This window comes from Melanostigma gelatinosum (assembly GCF_949748355.1).
Source record: "Melanostigma gelatinosum genome assembly, chromosome: 1".
NCBI classification, from domain to species: domain Eukaryota; kingdom Metazoa; phylum Chordata; class Actinopteri; order Perciformes; family Zoarcidae; genus Melanostigma; species Melanostigma gelatinosum.
In genome coordinates, this window is record NC_136634.1 from 26,104,696 (window position 1) to 26,129,283 (window position 24,588).

Here is a 24,588-nt window from a genome sequence, read left to right on the forward strand (position 1 = left end):
CCTTGTCTGTTTGATCTATTATTTATTATTGCTGCGAATAAAAACGTTGTACATTTGCTTTTAATACACCAGAGGGCAATGTTGATGTAACGTTGTGCTTAAAGAAAAGAAAGAGGGAAAACAGATATTGCTTGGCACTTTATCATCAACAAAGGAATGAGACCTTACATAAGTAATGTAAACCCAATATTTTCCTCTCACATCTGGGGGTGGGGGTTCTTCATCACCTTATAGTTTTTTAAGTTTTATTATCAGTATTAATGTATATTTTAAAAATCTGTACTCCGCGCCAGCGTGCTATTGTTTTGCTGCCCTTCATTAATATTACCAATCCGTTTAGCTTATTGGTTGATACGGCTGTTGAAATACCGCCTACATTTAGGTGACGCATTTTATTGGTTGTGGCTTCGGTTTTGCATAAAGTGAGTCGCAAGGATTGGTCTACACAAATGTCAATTGTCTGCGGCATATTGTGTGAAGTCCCGCGTACTCGCGTGCTTATTGGATAAGAGGCCAGCCTGCAGCGGAGCTGAGACTGAAGATTGGCTAAAAAAGATGTCAGTCACGATTCAATCAAAAGTCATTGGTTGATGTTTTTGCAATATTGAGGGATTTAGTTTTCTCCCAAAACCAGTCAGACAGGCAGAGACGGTAAGACATACTTCAGCGATTGTCACATAAATATAATGTTTTTATCAACGAAGCCGACGGTATACGCTCTGTGGACTTAACTCTACACCTACAAGTATTATAACTGTGAGTAAAACAACCATCTTTGTTTGTAGTTCCCACGCGGGCAGTCAGACGCGGACACTGAGTGGACTGATAACGTTAGCTATCTCAACTATGTTGTCAAGAGAAATTAGCTCACTCAACGTTGGTGTTTTTATCGGTTAATTAACGCCCACTTCAGAGCGTTAACTCATTAGAGAATAAAGTCTTTGTTTCGTGGGCACGTGTCAAAAGTGTGACTTTTAACCAGGTAGTTGTGAGACTAGTAACGTGAGTTCAGTTGAAAGGTTTGGCTATCAACAACACTGAAGTTGGTTTCACAGCAGAGCTATTGCTACCTCGTGCTACTGTAACGTCACTGTCCAACTTGTTCAAAATTGTAAAGATTTAGAAAGACGTATCTATAAGGCAACGCCGTATAACGCGTATTAATTGATCACATGTTCAGCTAGCCAGAATCACACGCTGGTGTCGCTGATCGAATTACCGAGTTATTCGGTTATTAGCTCGGAAGCTAACCGCGAGAACATTTTCCAATCGCCGGGAAATTGTTAATAATTTCGAGCAACTTGTCTTGTAGAAACTTATTTAATCATATAACGAGTTAAAGCCGTGGTGTCAGTGAAGTGTCATTATCAGGTTTAGCTGTCAGTCAAAGCAGAGGGTCCCCCTTTGTTTTCACCCGTTTCTTAGTAACATTTCATGGTCTATTATTTTGTTATTCTCTGATCACGCGGCCATGCTGGTTAATCATTTAACGATTTAAATGATTCAAGCGGGCCTGACATGGCTCGTGCACACTTCAAAATACAAGTGTGCGTTGGCACGCGCACACCCTCTCTGGGTGATGTTTACTTGCAGCATATCAGTGCTATGGTGTGGTCTCCATGAACAGATTCCATTTCATCCTCAAAGGTTGATGAAAGAAATCAATTATTTATAATGAATTCACGTGCTCTGTTTGGATGACACTATTTATTTTACTTATTTGAGCATCGTTCATTTGTTCTTTATTGTTGGACATTTTAGTTCACAGCTTATTGTACCACAATGTTGTCTTCTCGGTACATTTACAGGCAAAAAGAAATACTGTCTGTGTGTGTGTGTGTGTGTGTGTGTGTGTGTGTGTGTGTGTGTGTGTGTGTGTGTGAGAGACATGCATGCTTTGCAGCTGAGCTAAAAAAAAAAAGAAGGTTCAAATATCGTGTAAATCGTCTTGTATTTCAAGACAACATAAAATATTACTAATTTGAACTGATCAGTCTGTGTGTGTTAAGAAGTACACATTCTTGAGATCGCCTGTCATCTTTGTACTGCCGGTCCTACAGCCGTTGGTCACTAGGCGCTGAGGCCATACCGTGGCAAAGCATCAAGACGTTGAGGCGCATTGGATTATTCATTTGATGAATTCATGGCCCAACCTCTGAGAGCCGTTACTTTATGACATTAGTGTCACAGAACGAGAGAGCCTGATCTGCGTCTTTCCTCTCGCTCAACAATGGAGTTTTGGCAGGCAGCCTCCTCGTCTTCTCAACTTTCCTTCCTGCAGCTATTTCTAGCTAAATGGAAAGGGTTGCAAAAAACAAATCTTTAGATGATGCACAGAGACGACTGAGAGGCAGGCAGGAAAGTAAACGGAAAAAGAAAAGTGTTCAGCCTTCTGTACAATAGAGGTGGGAGGGGGGGATGACGACGACACATCATGGAGTTGAATTTAATACACAAACGCTCTGCTTGGATTTCTCACAGTTACATTTTGAAGAATTGTGCTTTTGAAAACTCAACCTAGATTTGTGAAAAAGGAGACTTTAGATTTGTGTTAGCCCTTAAGACATTGAATAAATGTTGTGTTTTGTTCTGTCACATTGAAGCATGCACACATGTATGAAATCTAAAATATGTTTTCTTTTTTTTATAATTGCACAAAAGCTTGAATCTGGACCCGGTTGTGTTGGACATTAAGGCCTTGTTCAGACTGCCAGCTCACATTTAGTTTTCTGGTAAATGGATACATTTAGGAAGTCTGGACAGCAAAAAGTCACATGAAATGCAATATATATTTTTTGCAAATCTTATCCAAACCGTATTGGGAGGTGGTTTGAAATATGGTTCCAATCGGATGTCTACAATGCGTCTGAGTCCAGACTTTTCAAAGTGTGGAACAGATCCACAAATCTATGCTCAGTAGGAATTTGATTGATTTAGTTATTTGTGTCTCTATATACATAATTTGTATGTTGCCATTTATTGTGCGGCCACTGAGAAAATGACCAGCGTCAGGAGGATGACTTTGATGACTTTGATAACTGCTTGTATGGCCGAACACTACAACAATGACAACACATTAGTCTATAATGCTTTTTTCTCTGACGCGGCGCGAAACTCCAAATGCAAAGGAATTAGACATCACAGCAGTGGTATGTGGGGATTATATCAATCAGATCCATCGGTCGTGCACCTACAGCGCTCAATGATCGCATAGGTTCAATTTTGGTACACTCGGCTTGACTCTTTACTCCTGGTGTTAGTGTCCAAGTTTGTAGTTCAGTGGGTTCAGTGCTCAGAGAATGGTCTTCAGCATACTGCAGCTTGATTACGTGAATAGGGGTTGCTGGGGGTTTGCTTCGGGCTGTCACTTTATGATAACCCCGAGAGACCAATAACATCTTTGGTAGAGCTAACGTACGGTTGAGTGTTGGAGAAATACTCATTTTAAGTATGCAGCTCTTCAGAGCAAATATAGCAGAATCATTTTTGCAATCTTTTAATGATCAATCCTGCAGCCCCACCATCCATTATATCGTTCAATGCAACTTGAATACATTAATTACTTCGACAGGTCTTTTATAGAATTTTATATATATCTTATAACTGGAAAGAGTTAAAAAGACTTCTCCAGAAATTGGCCTTTTGTTAAAGAACCGTCTGCACACTTGCTCCCTTACTCTCTCTCGCACGCACGCACGCACGCTGAGTGGCCACGGGCAACGAGTCCAGTGGTGCAGCTATGCTGTCTGTGGGAAAACAAGCTCAGGCCTACTGACTACCAGCCGCTTTGCAAGGCCTCAGTCTATTCAGCAGCTCTGTTGATATTCCACTGGCGAGCTGTGCTGCTGCAAGACAGGATTGTGTGTGTGAGAGTGTGTGTACATGAGTGTCTGTAGAGGAAGATGGGGGGGTATGGCCCTAGGATGCAGAGATCATAATACAAGTGTTGACATTTTTACCAACAAGGATTCAGATGAAGAATGGGGCCAATGTCTTCTCTAGTTCACATCTAAATGTGGGTTCAAATTTCCTTCGAGCTGCTTTTAGAGTTGAACATTTTTTTTTTTCCACATTTGACAACAGCTGTTCTGCATTTCTCTTGGTTGCATGACGTTAAAATGACTTGTGATGTTGACTTTGATCCAGCGGCACCGAAACAGTTCTGGTGCTGCAGAGGTGGTCGATGTGGCACACCCACTACTTTATATGTGTCGATGCATACAGTGGCGGGTGCATCCTCCCTAAATCTCTTTGTGTTTACTGGTCCCGTGTAGCAGTCCTGGGGATGCAGAGCCCCCCCCACCTCCTGACCGTCAGTGCCTGTGCCTGGGTCAGCAACCTCTGTCACCGTAAGTTAGCCTGCAAGCAGAATGAAGCCCTGCAAACACCCCCCCCCCTTTTTATGTCCCTTTGGTGTAGTCATCTCTGCCTGCGCCCCCCTCCTCCCCTCCCTTCCTCCCCCTCCATGAGTCCCATCCATGCTTCGTCAGCCAGTTTGCCGGTGCAACAAGGCCCGTGGTTACACATGTCTTTCCAATTCCATGCCATCATTTCTTGTTATTGTCGTTTTAAAGCAGCAATATCAGGAAATGCTGTGTGTGTTTTTTATGAGCAGTGACTTCCCTTTGGGATGATGGAGACTTATGATAAGTTGTCCTGATTGTGTCCGCATTGGTGTCCACACCTCGCTGAGATCCGAGATCGATGCCAGCCAGACTACCTCGGTACACTGATCAGATCCCGATGCGAGCAAGATCCCGATCTCGAAAGCGTACAGACTGGACAGTTGATGCGTCCTGGCGTGATCGCATGACAGAAGTTGTAAAGCATTGAAAAGACAATTGTAACTGCAGCCAAAGTCTCTAATATAATCTGTCTTTCCTTAAACGTCTGTTTTGTTTACCTGCATTATGCTGACCAATGGTAAGTTATCACTCTAATGAAGGCCATGAGTGGTCATTGACGGCCCAGTAGAGATTGGTCATTGTGCTGCAATGTTTCCATTTACATCAGACACACAATCACTGAGTAATGTTTCTGTGCTTTTGAGGATTGTTTGTCCCGTTGGACAGTGTCTCACTACCACGGTCAAGATTATTCAGTGTGATGAAACATGTTATGGGGACAGTACAGCCAAGCATTAAAGGTTCTCTATACCAGTGAGATATATATATATATATATATATATATATATTATATACGCACGCAACATCAGTCAAGGTGAAAATCAAAACAGTTCTATGGCAACTGCACTGGGTCATATAGGCTACGATGTTTTTGACAAGTTCATTAAATTATCATTATTATTATTATGAGAGGAAATTATGGGGGCATTTTTTGCCCCCCTCCTAGTGATATCAGGGGCAAAATTATATTTATTCGGGGCATTTTTGCCCTTTGCCCTCGTGTATTTCCGACGCTGTTCTGTGGTGACTGGGATTGTGGTGACTATTGGGCCTGTCTAGCTTCCACTCTACTGCTTCTGTCAGCACCTGCTCCAGGTGTGTGACTCTCAGAGGGGTCGTGTCGACAGCACCGGACTATGAATCTCTCACTCCGCCGTGATGAAGTGAGCGGTCAGTCTTTTCCTTTTCATAGAGTCCTGGAACGATCTTCATTCTGAAGTGTGTGTGTGTGTGTGTGAGGGCATTTCATAGCGTGGCTCAAGCACTTTAACCACATTTTGAAATCCTTTTGTTTTCCACAACGGAGTGGCCCCCGTCGCTGACAGACCGGGGTGGTTGCGCTTCATATGTGTGGACATGTCCGATGTATGGCCGTAGTCATATGTCTTTCTCTTTAAACAACGCCTACATACATATCGTAACGGTTCTGTCCACCACCCTTATCCCGTCATATCCTGTGTAACTTACAGGGAAGACAAAATGCTCCCAAACTTGCGACTTAAATGACGCCGGGGGCTTCTGAAGTTCCTCCGCTCGCCATGACTTCACCGCTAAATGCTTTTAACCTGCTCCGTTCTCGTGAACACACTACTGCTTTATATCTGTTCACTGACACGTTGCATTGATATTCGGGGACTTGTTACTTGAAAAGGAACAGCAGCAGTAAAACTTCTACTGCAGGTAACGCTATCGATGCCATATGGAGTTTCCTAATAAGAGGTTAATAAATTAAGACAAATCATGTAGTTTATTGTTTAGCTGCGAGTGTAAATCTATTGTTTATATACAAGAATAATAAAGCAATGTCGACTCTTTTATTAATTAATTGTCTTTTTTAAGAGTACTAGTATCGATAAAATCCTAACTATTCCCGTCCCTATTCAAATGGTATCTTGTTACATGTAGTTTTGTGCGAGAAATGTGAATACATACAGTTGTTTGAAGGAGATGTTTTCACTGCAATATGAAATAGACATAAGAGAGAGAATCATGACCTGTTTGACTTTTTACTGTTTTTATTGAACGCACCGATATCAGCCGATACGCAAGTCCAGGTATCTGTTGCAAAAGAAAGAAAACGGTATCGTAACATCCCTGATCTGTTCTCGTGACTCCCCCGGTGTGCGTCTCACCTCTTTGTTCGTCGAGCCCCGCGCTGTGATCCATGAAACACGATCTGTTGTGGCCCCGGTCGGAAACTGCATGTCAGCAAATGTAGATGGACACACACACACTACACAAAAGCAGCGTTGAGGGTGAGGACACAGCATTCCTTCTCAGCCGGCGAGTGTTGTTAAAGTCTACACGCGTCCATCTGCCTGTGACGACGTCCAGCTGTGCTCCTTTAGTTTCTTTCAGAGTGGATGTGAGATGCTGATGCTTGATTCCGCTTGAGATGATTCAGTCGCTATGGTCTGATTTAACTGTCGTCTTGATATTTGTCTGTTTATTTATCTGATTTCCTTTATTTTGTTATTACTTTCATCAGTAAAAGAAGAGACCACAGTTGAACAAATGGAATAATGAGCAGCAGGGCTGAGAAGAGTGAAACATCTGAGTGATTCAAGAGTGATTCCTTCATGTTAATGAAGGAATCTGATAGGGATGCTGCAATATTGATGGAGATTTCAAACTGTTTTTGGGACTTCCAAGACTTATGTGTTGTGGGTTGTAATGAACAATGCAACCTGATGTATTGGTATTCATTTAGCCTGTAGACTTGTATCATTTTTAAAGGATAAGTTTACATTTATTACACCCATCACACTCTCATGTACACCGATGACGCTGAATCAGTTGCTGTGATTATTCCTCCATTACACAGACGGTGTTTGCTTACCGAGATGGTTCAACAAACACAATTTTGTACTTCAAAGGATAACTTTGGAAGATCCACTTGAGACTGTCGAAGCCTCGTATGAGCTGTCAGCTAAACTTGAGAGGTCATTTTTACACAACTAGAGGTACGGACTTTGTCCTCCATCGGAATAACAAGCGACTACTTGTCCACATTTACTGTCAACTTTCTCAGTCAACGAATTGTTCACCCGCAAAGCATGCTGTCGTGCATATTGTTGGTCACAGCTCTTTAATTATCAATCAGTTGTCCCGTTGAATGCCTACAAATGCCATTGAATTACCTGTACATGTAGGTTTTGGAGACATTTGTGAATCGGCAGTTAACGTGATGCTGATGCACAGTTCCAGCCCTCTCTGATTTATGATCAAAACGTGTGTTTTATCAACATGGCTACTCTGGTCTTCAACCCCCTGAACCCCAAAACTTGCCAAAGGTATTGCTTCTTCTGGCCATCTTCAAACAATCGCCAAAACTACAGCGTTTACCACAGCCAGAAGCTGTAAAAACTGTCATAATCTTCAGACGGTCCTCGAACAGAAAGCTGACCTCAAAAAACGCAACCGAATCTAAGCTTAAAATTGTGGTATTTCATCAAATGATTTAAGTCTACATGTCTCATTTAAAATTCTGCCCAAATAAACCATTTACTCTCACCAGATGCTGTAAAGAACATTCAATTCTGCGATCCTCAGCGCTACTAGGAAGCCATGATTGATTTGACTGAGACAAAGGATCGTGTGACAAAAATTCAGTAAAAGTTTGCCTGAACTGCAGGGGAGGAGGGGCTGTAAGTAGAGGTTGTAGAAATGTGAAGAGCTTAATTTATGTATAGCCCATGGAGCCTCCATTCTGAGACAGAATTAAACCAGATTTTGAGGGTGTAGATTACATGTAGTCTCTCACAAAGAGGTACGGGATAAAGTCTACGCACTCAGTTTCTTTAACTGTTGTTTTTTTGTGTCACGGCGGCGTTTACGCCCTCTCATTTCCAGGTTTAATGATGCTAATTAAGGTGCTGTGGGTTGCTGCCCACTTCTGAAATGTATACACATATTCATGTCATCGGCGTTGACCCAGCAGCGTGACTTAACTTTTTTCCGTTTTTGCCGTCATGGAGCAGTGGGAAAGATCGTCCCGGGCGACTCCTTGGAGGTGCCAAACGAAGCCGCCATGTCGGTGAGCGTTCACGAGAATCGCAAATCCCGCACCAGCACGGGCTCCATGAACATCTCGCTCTTCCACAAGCCGTCGCATCCCGACAGCGTCCTGACCCACCTGAACACACTGAGGAAGCAGTGCCTGTTCACCGACGTCACCCTGTGGGCCGGGGATCGCTCTTTCCCATGCCACAGGTAAATGCACGGCGACGACATTTGTGCGGCTTTCAATTCAATTCCAACCATCCAGACCTGTGACCTTGACGATTCTGTTGGTCGCTGACCAAATGCCGTGTTTGTTGCAGGGCCGTCTTGGTGGCGTGCAGCCGTTATTTCGAGGCCATGTTCAGTGGAGGGCTCCGAGAAAGTCTGGACAAGGACGTCAACTTCAGAGACAGTATACACCCCGAGGTACTGCTGCTTTTACTGAGGAAGGTTATACCGTACTGGGTGCTTCAGACAAAAAACACAATCTTTTATTTTTGAATCATTAGAATTGTGTGGTTTATGCAAATAACCACTATAAATGTGTATAACAAAGTAAAAGGATACAATTTAGAAATTGATAGTTCACACTGACTTCGGGATGGTTGAATTTATTTTCCTAGACTGGTTGAAAAAAAAACGTCTGGATCCTTGCTGTTAATTACAGTTCTTAGAAAGAAAATCGTAATTGGAATCTGTCCAAGAAAATTGCAAAAGTGTGTGTGCATGCATACTAAGGAGATTGATTGAAAGGTATTACTAATACCGTTTGAAAAATATTAAAGTAAGTCACTATGTATGCCAAAAAAGGGTGTAATCATGATTTATTGGGAGAAACCTGGCAATTCAATGTACAAAATCAGACCCTTCAGCACCCCCATATAGCCCACATGGAATGATCCTATGTTTTACAACCACGTTTTCGTCTGACTGTTTGACTTCTTCAGGTCCTGGAGCTTCTGCTCGACTTCGCCTATTCGTCTCGAGTCATCATAAACGAGGAGAACGCCGAGTCGTTGCTGGAGGCGGGCGACATGCTGCAGTTTCACGACATCCGAGACGCGGCGGCGGAGTTTTTAGAAAAGAACCTGCACTCCTCCAACTGCCTGGGGATGATGCTGTTATCAGACGCCCATCAGTGCAAAAGGCTGTACGAGCTGTCGTGGAGGATGTGTCTGCTACACTACGAGACGGTAACGGAGATTTACATAGTCTCCTGGCTTCTGGCACTATCTCAGTGTTGTCAATGTCACCCTTACGCTTCTGAAGTCTTTTCTGTTTTTCTGCTTATCCTAACTACTTCAACAATTTCAACCTTTATTTGTGCAATTGGAGACGACTAAATTTCAGTTGGCAGCTGTTCCTCCCTCGGCCTTCTTCTCCCTCCCATCACTGAATTAGAGTTAACGCTGGACTAGAGATGGACCATAGATGTTTTTGAAGATCCATGCGTTGCTGATGTCATGATCTACAAGTTTAACATATGATGCGTGTAATCAAAATGTCGGTCTGTCCTTTAGGTGAGAGAATCCGAGGATTTCTACAGTCTCTCTAAAGATAAACTGCTGGAGCTCATCCTTAGCGATGAGCTGGAAATAGAAGATGAACAGGTGAGTGGTCGTCTCCATACCTTTCCTGGCTTTCACCAATAGCAACAGTGTCCAGACCAGCTGAATGCTCCTCTCTGAATATTTGATTGTTATTTGTTGACCCATGGCAGGTCGTGTTCAACTCTGTGATGCGGTGGGTCCGGTACGACCTGGGGGGTCGGCGTCACCATTTACCGGAGCTGCTGAGGGGCATCCGGTTGGCTCTGCTGCCGTCCGAGTGTCTGCTGGAGGCCGTGGCCTGTGAGGAGCTGGTCATGGCTGACAAGAGGAGCAGGTGTAAATCGATACAAAAACTCTAGAGTCTGTCTCTATTTCAGTGTCTGCGACCTATGACTAGAAAGTACAAAGATACACATTTTAAAATGCCAGCAGATATTGCTACACCATTCCCTCTTGCTCTCCTTGCAGTTCTCATACTCAAAGAACTCAAGTTACATAGAGCAACTACTGTTACCAGGGGAAACACTGTATAAGCATAGCACAGCATAGCATGATGTAGCCTGATAAGAATCATCTGAAGTCCATTAAGGAAAAGCATGTTTAGTACAAGATTGGAAAAGCATTGATTTACTGCCCCACTGATGCATTAGGAGCTTGGTACACAGTAGTACTCACTGTGTTTTTCCTTGTTGAAAAGTTCACAGTGATTGAAATCAACTTGTTAAAAAAACACTGAGTTATTCTACAAATTCCGATTTTAGCACGTGATTGACTCTCTTGTTTCCTCTCCTTTTTCCCTCTGTCCTCTCCTTTTTTGTTTCTGCTCCTCCCTCGTTTCCTCTCCTCTTTCTCCGCTTCGCTCCCCTCTCTGCCTTCCTCTCGTCTCCTCTTTCCCTTCTCTTCTCTTTCCTCTCCTCTTCTCTCTCTCTCCTCTCCTATTTCATCTCTCTCCTCTCCTATTTCATCTCTCTCCTCCTATTTCATCTCTCTCCTCTCTCCTCTCCTATTTCATCTCTCTCCTCTCTCCTCTCCTATTTCATCTCTCTCCTCTCTCCTCTCCTATTTCATCTCTCTCCTCTCTCCTCTCCTATTTCATCTCTCTCCTCTCCTCTCTCCTCTCCTATTTCATCTCTCTCCTCTCTCCTCTCCTATTTCATCTCTCTCCTCTCCTCTCTCCTCTCCTATTTCATCTCTCTCCTCTCCTCTCTCCTCTCCTATTTCATCTCTCTCCTCTCTCCTCTCCTATTTCATCTCTCTCCTCTCCTCTCTCCTCTCCTATTTCATCTCTCTCCTCCTATTTCATCTCTCTCCTCTCTCCTCTCCTTTGAAGCCTTTATTATTGAGTTCTGTTCAAAGTTGGACTTGTCTTTAAAGGACTCTTGTGGGAATTGAGACATGTTCATGGAGAATTAGGCCACGTGTTAAGAAAAGACACGACGAGACAAACGTGTCTTCATCACTCAGACTGTGTTTTTACTCTCCTCTGCAGGTCAATAGTAGAAGAGGCAATGCAGTGTAAGAAGAAGATCCTTCAGAACGACGGGGTAGTTACTAGTCCCTGTGCTCGACCGCGTAAGGCAGGCCACACGCTGCTTATCCTGGGAGGCCAGACCTTCATGTGTGACAAGATATACCAGGTGAAAGACATGAACAGTCCTTTTTATACAGGACGACCTGTTCTCATGTATAAAAAGATACTGGATGTGTTGTATGAAGTATAAGGTATCATGTTTACTTGGCTTAAAGTATATCCAACACATGCAGTGTTTAGTATTTAATCCTAGCTACCATCCCCTGTTAAATGTAAATGGATGGCAGGCATTAGCCCAGTTAGTAAAGCAGTGTTAGAAGATCATTGAGTTCCAGATTACATACAGCAGCTCAACTACAATGTAAGTAAGTAAAATGTATTCATAAAGCGCTTTTCACAGACATTAGCCACAAAGTGCTTGACAGGAGTGGAATTACAAGCATAAATAACACAAAGTGACCATATAAGGGCCAAAAGTTGAAGAAGACAAAAAACAGAATGTACACCATGAAAACATGGCTTAAAAGCAGAACTAGGACATGAGTTTCAAACAAACGCCAGTCTAAACAGGTGTGTCTTGAGCTGATTCTGGAATGAATTCATGGAATCAGCAAAACGTAGGGGTGCAGCCTTGGTGCTACTGCCTCAACAGCTCACAGGTCTTAAGGCGAGTGCGTGGGACAGACGGATAACCTAATACGCTTGACCTGAGAGCGCGGGCGGGTGAATGTGGGTGAAGTAGTTCAGCCACATGAAGTGGATCCTAAATGCTACAGGGAGCCAGTGAAGAGATCGGAGTATGGGGGTGATGTGAGTAATCTGGCGGCAGCATTTTGGATTACCTGCAAATGGTTGAGAGCAGATCCACTGAGTGAGGAGAAAAGTGAATTGCAATAATCAATGCGTGAAGAGATGAAGGCATGTACTGTATGATGATCTCTAGTTCAGCTGTTGATACTACAGATCTCAATTTGCTGATATTTCTTAGGTGGAAGAAACAGGATCTAGACAGCTGCTTAACATGGGGGTCAAACGACACTGATTGGTCAAATATTACCCCTAGATTACACAGGTTGAAGTGGGCAGCAGAGGAGAGTGGACCAATACTCTGCTTGATCGTAGGAACAACTTCATCTGGTGCAACAACCAGAAGCTCCGTCTCAGTGCAGTTGTCTGCCGTCCAGTCTCTAATAGCATTTACACAGTCCAGGAGCCTAGTTACTGTGAAAACCTCACTGGGTTTGAATGAAGTCTAAATTCATGAATTTACCTTCCAGGAGTTTACTAGTAACAAGTCTTGCATAATACTTGCTTGAATAACACATGGTGGTTAAACAAGGAGTGTAAGATGCTCACCATGTAATCGCAACATCAGCCAGCCATAAAGGGAGGGGTTGGCGGTTCGATTCCAGTGTCTTCCTGTTCACATGTCCGTGCCTTAAGCAATACACTGAAACCCACATTGCTCCTGGTGTATGTTTGTGATAAACATTTTCAATTCAATTTCATTTGTAGAGCTAAATATCACAAATCGCAAATTTGCCTCGGGGGGGCTTTACAATCTGTACAACAGAAGACATCGTCCCGCAAGAAATAAGGAAAAACTCTCCTCCAAAAAAAGCTCGAATGGAGGAAGCTCACCCAAGATGAACAGAAGTGTAATAGATGTCATGTGTCCAGAATAAACAACATAATAAAATAACCACATAGTCAATTCATATGACAGAAATGAGAGCAGTAGTAGCAGAAATAATGTGAACAAATGAATATCATTTAAAAAAATGTATTGCCACTCCCAGATGATGTCCATTTATATACATTTCCCATACATATCATTAAAAACCAATGAAATAAATCAATACATATGTCTTTCAAAGTCCACCTTTCTGTTTTCTGCTAGCGCTCAATGTTTCCTACACCTGCTTCGAGCCATCCACAACTTTCCTACAATGAAAGAAATGTTGGATGAATGAATTGCATGAACTGTCTTCAAAATGTGTTTATTTTATTTATTTTTAATATTTTTGTTTAAGTGTGTCTTTATTGACCTCAACTAATATTCCGTTAACAAACTCAATAGCCACCGTTGTTGATGGACCTTCTTTAGGTTGACCATAAAGCCAAGGAGATCATACCTAAAGCAGACCTCCCAAGCCCCAGGAAGGAGTTCAGTGCGTGTGCCATTGGCTGCAAGGTTTACGTCACCGGAGGAAGGGGATCAGAGAACGGAGTCTCTAAAGACGTCTGGATCTACGACACTGTCCACGAGGAGTGGTCTAAAGGAGCACCCATGCTAATAGCCAGGTGAGCTACATATGTTACATCATAGTAAAACCAATATCATAGAACTCTACCACTATTAAGTATGGTCTGGCAATATTTAAGTTTATCTAGAGTTTTACAAATTCACATAGAAGGGTTCAAATTGATGTGGAGTGGCACACGTTCATGTAGATATAGACTGGGACAATATGGCTGGGGCATTGTATGATATATTAACAGTAATGACGGTACATTTCCGATTTTCTTTTTAACTTTGCTAACTTAATGGTCTTTTCAGAAGAACCACTGAATACAAAGTTGTGTAAAAAGAAACTCAATTATCCACTTGGCCATGAAGTGAGTCTGACTGTTGTATCCACACAATGTCACAACATAACACAAGTGTTGTAACGGATGGATGATCGGGACATCGGCATTTAATAATGTGGAATGAATTCATGGAATCAGCAAAACGTTACCTGCTGTAACTGTGGGAAGACCGCTAACGGCTACCGAACGAAGGTTCTGTTTGGTTACATTATGATGCGTTCAGGCTCTTTTCAGTGAAAATGGGTATGGGCCAAGGTCAATAATAACGTGATGTAGTCACATGTAGTCTCGTAAAATGTAGTCTTGGTGAGAAACTTGGAATAAATCCAGTTGTTTGAAGGAGATGTTTTCACATTAATACAAATAGATATTAGAGTTGAATTATGATCCATTTACACTAAACTCTAAACAGTAAACAGTTTATAATACATGAGTAAGACTACGAATGACAAGATTTGATTTAATCCATAAAAATGCTATTTTTCATTTGCTTATCATTTAAATTGTGTATTTAAAAAACAACGATAAACAACAAAACAACGATAGATGACTGTGAGAAAGTCAAAAGAGAACATTTAGAATTTGTGATGGTTTATACTGAGCTCAGGGCAGTTAATATGAACGGTGGCCAAAAATAAAAATAGTCCGGAGCCTTGTAAACCAGCTGCTATAATCAATCAACAAAGGTATCTGTGTCTGCCAATTAGGGCTGGGCGGTATACCGGTTCAACCGGTATACCGGTTTCAATTTCCCAGCAATTAGTATCGGCAGCAAAACAATCATCGGGCATCTCAAAAAATTCTATTTGCTGCCTTTTTTATTTTGTACTGATCCGATCTGTGATCCGTTGCACCAATACATAACACAAGTGTCTGCTTGATCGTGCATGACAGTTGTACCCAATAATGATTTTATATTCGAGCTTAACTTAATGGCTGCAGTGCCACTTGAATGACCTTGCTTTTGCAGTGACTGCAGTTTGTCTTCTTTCAGGGGCTCCTCCCAAAAAATGAAGGCTCGTTCATTTTCACCATTTGATTGACTATAGAAGTGAGCCCAATGTGATTAACAGTCATCAGAGGGACTATTCTGATCATAAGTTTTACTCTCCTCCGCGGTTATACTATGGAATCCTGGTCCTAATCAACTAAAATCTTTTCCGATGGATGTCCCGACAGCAAAATCTTAGGTCCATGACCTAATGTGTGTCCATTAAGGGGTCAAAAAGATTGAGAAACGCAACATTGAATGTGGTTCTTCTCCTCTCCAGGTTTGGCCATGGTTCAGCTGAGCTGGAGAATAGTCTCTATGTGGTTGGAGGTCACACAGCCATAGCGGGAGTTTTTCCTGCCTCTCCATCTGTCTCCCTAAAACAGGTATTGACTTATGTTTCGGAGAATAGTTTCATTTTTGTCTATATTCATAAATGTGTGTGTCCCGTACGCATACAGCCAGTAATCGTATTGTTATCATGTGAAATATCTGCGCTGGTCTGAATTTGACTCAACTTGCACACATTCTTCACCTCTAAGTCATATATGTCTTTTGGAAATCAATTATGAAGTTAAAGTGTAACTGTATAACATCCTCCTAGGTGGAGCGGTATGACCCCCTCAGTAATAAGTGGACTATGATGGCTCCTCTAAGAGATGGAGTCAGTAACGCAGCCGTGGTCAGTGCCAAACTCAAACTCTTTGTTTTCGGAGGGACAACCATACACAGAGACAAGGCATCCAAGGTTGGTGGATTTGTACGTCAACCTTCCTTATAATTCCTCACAATTCACTTTCTAACCAACTAAATACAACTTCTGTGGCTGAGACCACACTCTAAAATGACGGTGTCTCTACTATGTCTCTATATCAAGGTCCAATGCTACGACCCCGTGGGTAACCGCTGGAACATTGCGGCCGAATGCCCCCAGCCGTGGCGCTACACGGCGGCTGCCGTCTTGGGCAGCCAGATCTTCATCATGGGCGGTGACACCGAATTCACCGCCGTCTCCGCCTACCGCTTCGACTGCGAAACCAACCAGTGGACCCGGGTCGGGGACATGACGTCCAAGCGGATGAGCTGCCACGCCGTGGCCTCGGGAAACAAGCTGTACGTGGTCGGGGGCTATTTCGGGACGCAGCGGTGTAAGACGTTGGACTGTTACGACCCCACGTCAGACAGTTGGAACTCCATCACCACTGTGCCTTATTCACTGATCCCCACCGCCTTTGTAAGCACATGGAAACACCTACCTGCCTAACTGGAAGAACACCAGCAGCCAATCATTTCAGGTACATTGTCAAGACGGGACACTAACGAAACAAAATAACTGTCGTCCATTTTTGTTTCTTTATTACGTGCGTAACTGCAATGATTGTGAGTTGGGTGAGCGCTGCCAAAACGAAGGTGACCGACACTCCACCCTGTGCCTGAATGCATCCTTTGTAGACACGCGTAGCTGTGAATCTGCTGAGTAGACGTTTGCTTCAAATGTTACATCCCACAGCGGATTTGCTTTCCCCTGCATCTTTGCATTGAGAGGATATGGACTTTTCTCTCCAACTCAACTTCAGACTTGTTCATTTTGCTAAATTGAAACCAAAACGCACATGTGAGTGAGGGAGCAGTCTTTCAAAATGAAACACAGACTTGCATAATTAAGGCTACCTGTTTTTTTTTTACCTATTCTCACTAAAATTGCTGGACCTCTCTTCAAATGATCATCACTTTAAAACCAGCGAGAAAAAGCTGTTCTTAAAATATATTATCGGTTCAAAACATTCCCTTATGCTTAATGGAGCTGTGAGTTCATATCCTGGCCTCCAGAGCCCTCGCGTCACAGTCAGCACTTTGCAGAGAATAAGGATGAATGATTGATGGGAGTCTGGCCCTGAGTCTCTCCAAAAGGATTTACAGCACTAGAACTGATTGGTGTCACGTGGAGTTGCTGCAATTCAGTACGGAAGCACAAAAATCCACAGTGTTGATAAAAGCTCTAGGACTGACTGAGTTCTTGTCATTGAATTTACAAGTTCAACTCTTGCTCTAAATGACATGCATTACAATTTAATGCAGAATATAATACGAGGTAAATATGAAGTGAAGTAGGTTGACGAGTCAGACTGAGTGTATTTATGTCTCGCGTTGCTGCAGGACTGGGTTAGGTTATATGTTCAACAGAGCTTCCACAGGTCACAGTGGCTCTAAATTGCTCGTGCACGTGAATGGTTGGTGTGTGTCAGCCCTGTGATTGAGTAGAGACCTCCAGCCCAATGTCAGCTGGGATTGTCTCCAGCCCCTCACAGCTGGAGACAATAAGGATAAGATGGTGATGATGGATAGATGCGACTGGACATAATGGCAAATATACATTTTTCTTTATGTCTCTCAGTCCAGTTGTTGTTTTCTTGGATCATGATAATCATCAATATTGCCCAAAAGTCTATTTGTGTTTCCCCTACATTAGTACAGGCCAAAAACTGTTGTTTTGTTTTTAATAATGCCATAGATATTCTAAAGAATCCACTCCAGTGATCCACCAATATTCACTCTGCACCCCTGTGAGTCTGAACGAGGCAGGTTTCTGGGGTTAGGTCACATGTCTGTATTTAACAGACTAAAGTCAGCTGAACAAGTGATGTGAAGAATAACGTCAACAACCTACCGGTTACGAACCGGCTCGGTAGTGAATGACACAGGCCCAAACTCAACTCCACCTTGTTTTAACCGGCCAAACGCGCACCAGAAGAGTTATGTGCATAGGTTGTATGTAAGAAGTGGACGTATTCGTGACGGCACCCATTGCTTTGTGGACTGCCGTCATGAAGCCTCGAGTTTGGCGATTTCGCCATCTTTGATTACAGACGTTGCCATATTGTGTTATTTTTATAAAAAAATTTTGCTCAACTGATGAATGGAAGTGACAATATTTGGAAAGCGGAGGAGTGACGTAGAGACTCTGTATACGTCTCTGGTAGCAGCAGTGACCTGTCAATCACAGTAGCCCCGCCCTAAAGCATCCCCTGCTTTATGTTCTGTGTGACTCTAAATGGACCATAATGTACTAAATGAACATCATGCTGTATTGAAGAAGACTTGAAACTAGAGATTGAGACATAAACTCATGTTTACAATGTTTACTGAGGTAATGAATCAAGAGAGAAGTAGAGTCATCTTATAGACTTCTATACAATCTGACCAATAATTACGCTTTTACTGGTGAAATTCATGTTATGAAACTGGAGTCCCGGCGCAGCCTGTTCCTCCCAGCACCATCTCGTCTTGGTCTCGTTCATTCATTTCCCTGTGTGTACACGACATCTTTAAATATGCATGTCACGTCGTCTATCGCCAGCTGTTCTGCCATTTCCCCCTGACCTTTTCTCGGTTCCAGCTGTGACACAGAGATTTGTGATGGATCATTCTGGAGTTTAGTACCACTTCCGGCACTCTGGTGCAGCAGTAACAGCCCCCTCCCATGGGTCTCCACTGAGCCTGGCTAATTGAGAATTGACTGCAGGCGATGTTTGCCTCACTTTGTTTTTATGGTTATGATTTATTCATCATCAAAACAGGACATCGAGGCAAAGACTTTAACAGTCCATTAACATCCATTTTGCTCATATTGTTGTTGTGATTCATTTATCTCAACACCAGGAATGTGAGCAATCCACGCAGATTCCCTTAGCAGGGTCCCAGGGGCCTCATGGAACCTGATGTCCTAATGACGTGGTGCATTGTAGGCAGCGTCGGAAATACACGAGGGCGAAGGGCAAAACTGCCCCTAAGAACTATCATTTTGCCCCCGATATCACGATAGAGGGGCAAAAAACGCCCCCGGAAAAAATGGCGCGCGACTGCGGTCAACTCAGCAGACACTTACATGTTAGTGCACCTACATGCTGACATTCACGGTAAACGCATTTAAACGGCGCAGATCGGGAGCGAGCGAAGGACTTTGAAAGTTAACGGAAAGATTAACGTGAGACAACATCCGGTTTCTTCAGACGAACATCCGGTTTTCAGAATAAGATGCCAACAAAGTATACATACATTGTAAGCCTAAATAAGTATATGTATTATTTTGAACAAAGGTAAAATGTTATTTCACAAGTAAAAAAAAAAAATGCCCCTGGATTTCAGTCAGTGGGGGCAAAAATTTCCCCCCAAAAAATATGTGAATTTCCTACCCTGATTGTAGGAGAGTAAACAATAACTGATCTCTGATAACTCGACAAGAACTCGTTCTCATTGTTTCAATCACAGGACCGTCACCCAGGAGACCCTTGTTCGGGTCCCGTGTGAAACCAAGTCAATGACTTCCTTCACCTTGCTTTTGTCATGTAACTTTCGTAGCCTACCTAACACCAGTTATGGAACAAGCATAATTATTTTATGCAACAAACATGCTTGTTTTAACCCAAACCAATGTTTTCCTACGCACAAGCAAGTCGATTCGATGCCCAATTAAACCATAGAACTAAGAAAACCTACATCGGAAGTATATTTACGCATGTAACGAGCAGAAACTTTGTTTCCTGTGAACAGGGAAGTTTATTTTGAAAAGACACTATCCGTGCTTAAAACTGACTCTAGAGGGGAACCTAGAGCGTCATAGTTTGAAGCGTTGTACCAAGTCTTTGATGAGTTGGGAGTGAGAATGTGTTCGTCATGTAGTGTACTGTCTACCTTATCAACTGAAACCCTGTGCCAACTTTCCAACAACACAGTGACACTGTTTCCGCTACTTAATCTGTCTTAAAATGTCTTTCAGGCTGCTTGGCTATGAATGGTAATGTCAGTTGGTCAGTGGGTGGGTTAATTAGTAAGTGTCTATGGAGTGTCCTGACGTTGGTGCAGACAGTCATTCAATTCAATTCATTTTTACACAATCCTTACTTCTCTATTTTACAGCTCAGCAGCTCATATTTTCACTGCTCCTGCTCTCAAAGCTGCTTCTTTCTTTTCTTTTTTTTTTTCTAGTCTGGCGTCAAAATATTTAGCAGAATGCAAACCGGTTTTAATGTGGCGCTCTTTCTTATGTTAATGCATGACAGCAGATTAGTCCCTGATCTGAGACCAGTCTGCGAGCTGAGCCCAGTGAGAAGCAACGAGGCACGCACACGCACGCACGCACGCACACACACACACACACACACACACACACACAGCTTAAATCTATGTGAAAAACTGTCTTTGAGACGAGTCAGACATTTCTCCGGTTGGTCAGTGTGTGTGTAAACGTTGTGTAAATCGTTGTAGGGATTAAGTGTTGTGTCGGAGAGCCGGCTCAGAACATGTCAGGATTATATTACTGAGAGGGAAAATCCCACAGATTCTTATAGCTGAAGTGTCGGCCTTCTGGAAGGAAGAGGAGAGAAAGAGGACATCTTCGGAAGGAAGCAGTTCATGGTTTGTCGGGGGGGAAACTGTATGGAATAACGAGTCCGCATTCTGCGTGTTTGCAGAGGAACCACCCGCAGATATGTATTTATTTATTAGGGGTGGGAATTGCCAGAGATCTCGCGATACGATATTATCGCGATACTGCGATATTCTGAGTATTGTGATAACATATATTGCGATTTATTACTTTTTTCAACTTCAAATTATGTGCCCAAAGGAAAACTGTGTCTACAACATGTTTTATCTGAGTTCTTTCTCTGATGTCTGTTTCGACCAACTTCCTACCAATCACGCAGGCAGACCCGGCACCTCTGCTGACCTCACCAGAAAACAACGCAGCGCCATCTAGTGGACTGAAAAAGCAATTGATTTGATTTAAAAAAAAAAAAATAGTTTATATAATAAAAGATCGATACTTGGCGTCCGTGTATCGAAATATCGCCACGCAACATAGCGAGATACTCTGCTGTATCGATTTTTCCCCCACACCTAGTGTGTGTGTGTGTGTTAATCAGCTAATGGCGCTTCATGGAAATCCAAAATGAACTGAGGGGTTCATAATTGTGATTTTTGGTCTTGCGACCGCAAATGTCACATAGTTTTTTTTAAATTGACAGCCGGCATGCTTTCAGCCTGCTGAAAAACATGTCTGCAAACCAACTCTGAACAGACGTGAAAATGAAACCTTTAAGCTGCCCTCTCTCAAACCCAATCGATTTGAGATATTTTACAGACAATGAAGGAGAAACAAAAGCTTGATGTGATTGGAAATCCGTTCTTCATCAGAAGCACTGAAGCAGTCGCTGCAGAAGAGACTCGTTAGCGAGATGTTCTTTGATTGAGGACGGCACTGGTCTTTCTCTTTCAGGTCTTTCTTTGCCCTCTGAGAAAGGACTCTGACTGGAGGAGGAGGATCCTCCGAGATTCCAACCCCTGCAGTCGGCAGCCGGCCGAGGCTGGAGCTCCACACGGGACCAATCCTTACAAAAAACACAAATCTGCACCTCACAGACTCTGGAGCAGTGCTGGGCGGTGTGGTGAACACGCCAACAGGCACAGCACAGGTCTTAACACGCAAAGAGAGAATCACTCTCCGTCTGATGCTTCCTAGATAATGTGACTCCACAAACAGACACTTGTCTGGTGGCCGAATGCTTTTGACGACCGCTCATACAAACGTGTGTGTGTGTTTCTATAATGTCTTATTACCGGTAGTCATGAAATTCACTACTAAAACCATTCTAGTATAAAGATAAAAACTCTTAATTGATGACAGCATCAACATACTTCAGCGGTTTCCCTTAAAAAATACAAAAACTCAAATGAAATGGTTCCTGTGAACCTGCACCCAGTAAACCTTCTTTCAGGTTGCACTGCACACACTGACTGTTTACTCGTATTGTTACCACATGTGCACCAGTACAGTGGTAATGAACGGGCTGGGTTTGGGAGTTTTAGATCCCATCATCAAAGAGGATTTAAACTCTCCATTAAGAAAAGTCTGGCTGGTTATTTTTTAAATGTATTTTTACAATTACCGGTGGATCAGCATGTCGGGTAACTATCAGTGCACATCAACAGAATATTGGATTCTTTTTTTTAATTTGGGAGGTGTAAATTAAATATGCCCGGTGGATGACTGTTATTTGTAGGTTTTTATTGGATGCTCTGCAGTTGCATCAGAAATATAAAAAAAATAATGTACAGTTAACACAATTGGTAAAGTGAACATGTTAACGCTAAACATGAACACAAATGTGTGTAAATTATGTCGTTATTGACCCAAAAATACAATTGACTGTCCAAAAGTCAAAGCAGTCTTTGATGTGTTGACTTCCATTCATTTTCTCAAAGCGGGGTACATGGACATCTGTATAGCAGACTGTTCAGTGTGCGATAAATGGAGTCCTCCATGAAGGGTATAATCATTCTCACTATCTCTTCAGACAGCAGTGCAGAACAGCCAACACTACATTGCGGGAAAATGGAAACTCAACACTAGAAAAATGCACCAAAAAAAACATGTCTTCAACACTGATGAAAGTGGTGAATTATAAGTTGAAGGATGCAGTAAATGGAAGTCGGGTTTTGTCCTGCCACACATGTAAACACTAAACATATTGAAGGGTGACTGAAGAATGAATGCTTGTTCTTTATTAAGAATTGAACCCATAAGATGACTTGTTTTGCATTGGATCTTATGACCCGTGGTCATAATGACTTCGTCCACTTCTTATATAATCACGCCATCTGACTTTAACACGCCGCATACACCTTCTGCAGGCTGCAATACACCCGTTACCCATTGGTTCCATAAGGCTCGTCTCACCGGGGTTTAGATCTCGGCCACTCGATCGCTCACACGTCTGACAAGTTGGTAACCACCTCGACGCATAAACATAATCATTTCATCTGTAAGTGTCTCTACTGTCCCAAACATTTTGTCTTTGGGTCCCAGGTGCTATTTTTTTATTGTGGACTTTTGAGCACTGCCTTTCGATTGTCATGTCAAAGGATTCTTTTTAGCACCCTTTTCTACAAGAGCAGAAAAAGTGGCGGCTTTGTGAGGCAGTTAAGTTGGACTTTTGGAACTTGAAACAGAAATCATTTCGGTAAAATTACTCATTTCAGGCAACCAATCAACAGCATACAAAGGACGGCCAAAATAATTCCACTTCTATAAAATAAAGATGATGTATCGTCTCTCTATGCCTCTCTCACACATTTTATTTAAAGTGACAAAGTCAATGGAGAGCGATGAATTGTTTTTCCCTCCTGGTGTGGGTGGGACTTAATTGCGCGCCGTCTCGATACAGAAACTATTGGATGGTGATTGTGTTAAGTTCTTGGCAAAGACCGACTCAAACCCGTAGTATCAACATAAAGGACCAAATATCTCTGCTGAAGCCTGGACCTGTGCCCAAAACCCTTTTAAATGACAGGAATTTTCTTTTAGTTTTTTTTACTTTGCTAAGCTCTAAAACGTTTTCCTATCATTTCTGTACATGCATTTGCTTCCAAAAAATACCTTAAAGGCACAGGAAACATGTGGGAGCATGATCTGTGGATTAAACTAAAAGGCACAAAGGACAGTTGGGATGTCTCAAGTTGCACATGCACTACTTTGTATTTCCAGGAGCATGTTTTAGTGTTGAAGGAAGACGTGGACGTGAAAGGCAACAGGGCTGCTGGTGTCGTGTTGGTCAAAGGGAAAGTCTTGTTTCGATACGTCATTCTATTTGTGTTTCACAGGACGAAGAGCAGTGTGTCCTGGAGAAACGTCACTGCCAAAGAGCCGTTCAGAAGCTGAACCCTGAACTGATTTATATATATTCTTTAATTTTTCTGTAACACCTATGCACTTTTGATATTTATCAATGCATTCGTTAGCGGTGGTGTGTCTTTATCCCACAGGTGTGGAATGTTTTCTACATGCTGGCGATAACACCAGCTGTCACAATATGGAGAAAAAATGGATGAACGAGATTTCTGCAGGACACAGAGATGCACTCTGAAGTCGAAAACGTGGCTGGTCCATTGTATCGTGTGTGATGCGGTATGTGCCGGTGTTGTGAGTCCGCTGTCTAACAGTGAAAAGCGCTGCCGTGAGTAGGCTGCCCAGAGAGCTCAGAAATACTCTGCAGCCACGTGAAAGTGTTTTTGAAACAATATGGAAAAACAAAGGTCTTGGAGAGGGGGAAAAAAAAGTAGATGCTGTATGTTTTTACTGGTGAAAATAAACAACTCACTTTTTCAACTCTGTGTGGTTCTTGGATGAGAATGATGAACGCATGTCTCACTTTAGGTCAGAGAACATTCATTTATTAGTGCAAGTAAAACTACTGTTTGTTCGTTGTTTGTTCTTTTAGGCTGCCTTGAAACATCTGGCCGGGGACAGCAGATGGAAATTAGCCTCTCTGGCTAACTCTGGCTCACTTACAGTGTAACTGTTGATTAGTGTGCATTGTCCCTGAAAAATAAATAAAGATAAAAATAAACCTCTACCTGATATTTTTAAGTTTTATTTGGCCACCAGAAACAAGTTTTGAAAATTGACATAATCACCGTTATGCTGGTTTGGTGAACCGCTTAGCAAACAGTTTTTAT

The 24,588-nt window shown here is 42.6% G+C and overlaps 1 protein-coding gene across 7 annotated transcripts; it reads left to right on the top strand.

Moving 5' to 3' along the window:
* Positions 1 to 637: 637 nt before the first annotated feature.
* enc2 (ectodermal-neural cortex 2) lies at positions 638 to 24,305 on the top strand. Of its 7 annotated transcripts, XM_079269470.1 has the most exons (13): positions 643 to 756; positions 4,275 to 4,349; positions 8,384 to 8,618; positions 8,729 to 8,834; positions 9,356 to 9,601; positions 9,929 to 10,018; positions 10,129 to 10,292; positions 11,448 to 11,595; positions 13,597 to 13,793; positions 15,353 to 15,458; positions 15,677 to 15,832; positions 15,950 to 16,367; positions 21,350 to 24,305. In XM_079269470.1, exons 2-12 carry the CDS (start codon positions 4,286 to 4,288, stop codon positions 16,334 to 16,336), a joined length of 1,899 nt encoding a protein of 632 aa, XP_079125596.1. In that variant the 5' UTR covers positions 643 to 756; positions 4,275 to 4,285; the 3' UTR covers positions 16,337 to 16,367; positions 21,350 to 24,305. The 7 variants fall into 7 exon arrangements, with proteins under 7 accessions (XP_079125599.1, XP_079125597.1, XP_079125596.1 ...); XM_079269471.1 differs by lacking the exon at positions 21,350 to 24,305 and having other exon boundaries at positions 639 to 651; positions 8,387 to 8,618; positions 15,950 to 17,926; XM_079269468.1 differs by lacking the exon at positions 21,350 to 24,305 and having other exon boundaries at positions 15,950 to 17,926.
* The last annotated feature ends 283 nt before the right edge of the window (positions 24,306 to 24,588 follow it).

Coding starts and splice junctions, on each gene's coding strand:
- enc2 (XM_079269470.1), top strand. CDS start 4,286: ATGCAGAGCCCCCCCCACCTCCTGACCGTCAGTGCCTGTGCCTGGGTC. Junction 10,019..10,128: donor TGGAAATAGAAGATGAACAG/GTGAGTGGTCGT, acceptor GACCCATGGCAG/GTCGTGTTCAACTCTGTGAT. Junction 15,459..15,676: donor CATCTGTCTCCCTAAAACAG/GTATTGACTTAT, acceptor ACATCCTCCTAG/GTGGAGCGGTATGACCCCCT.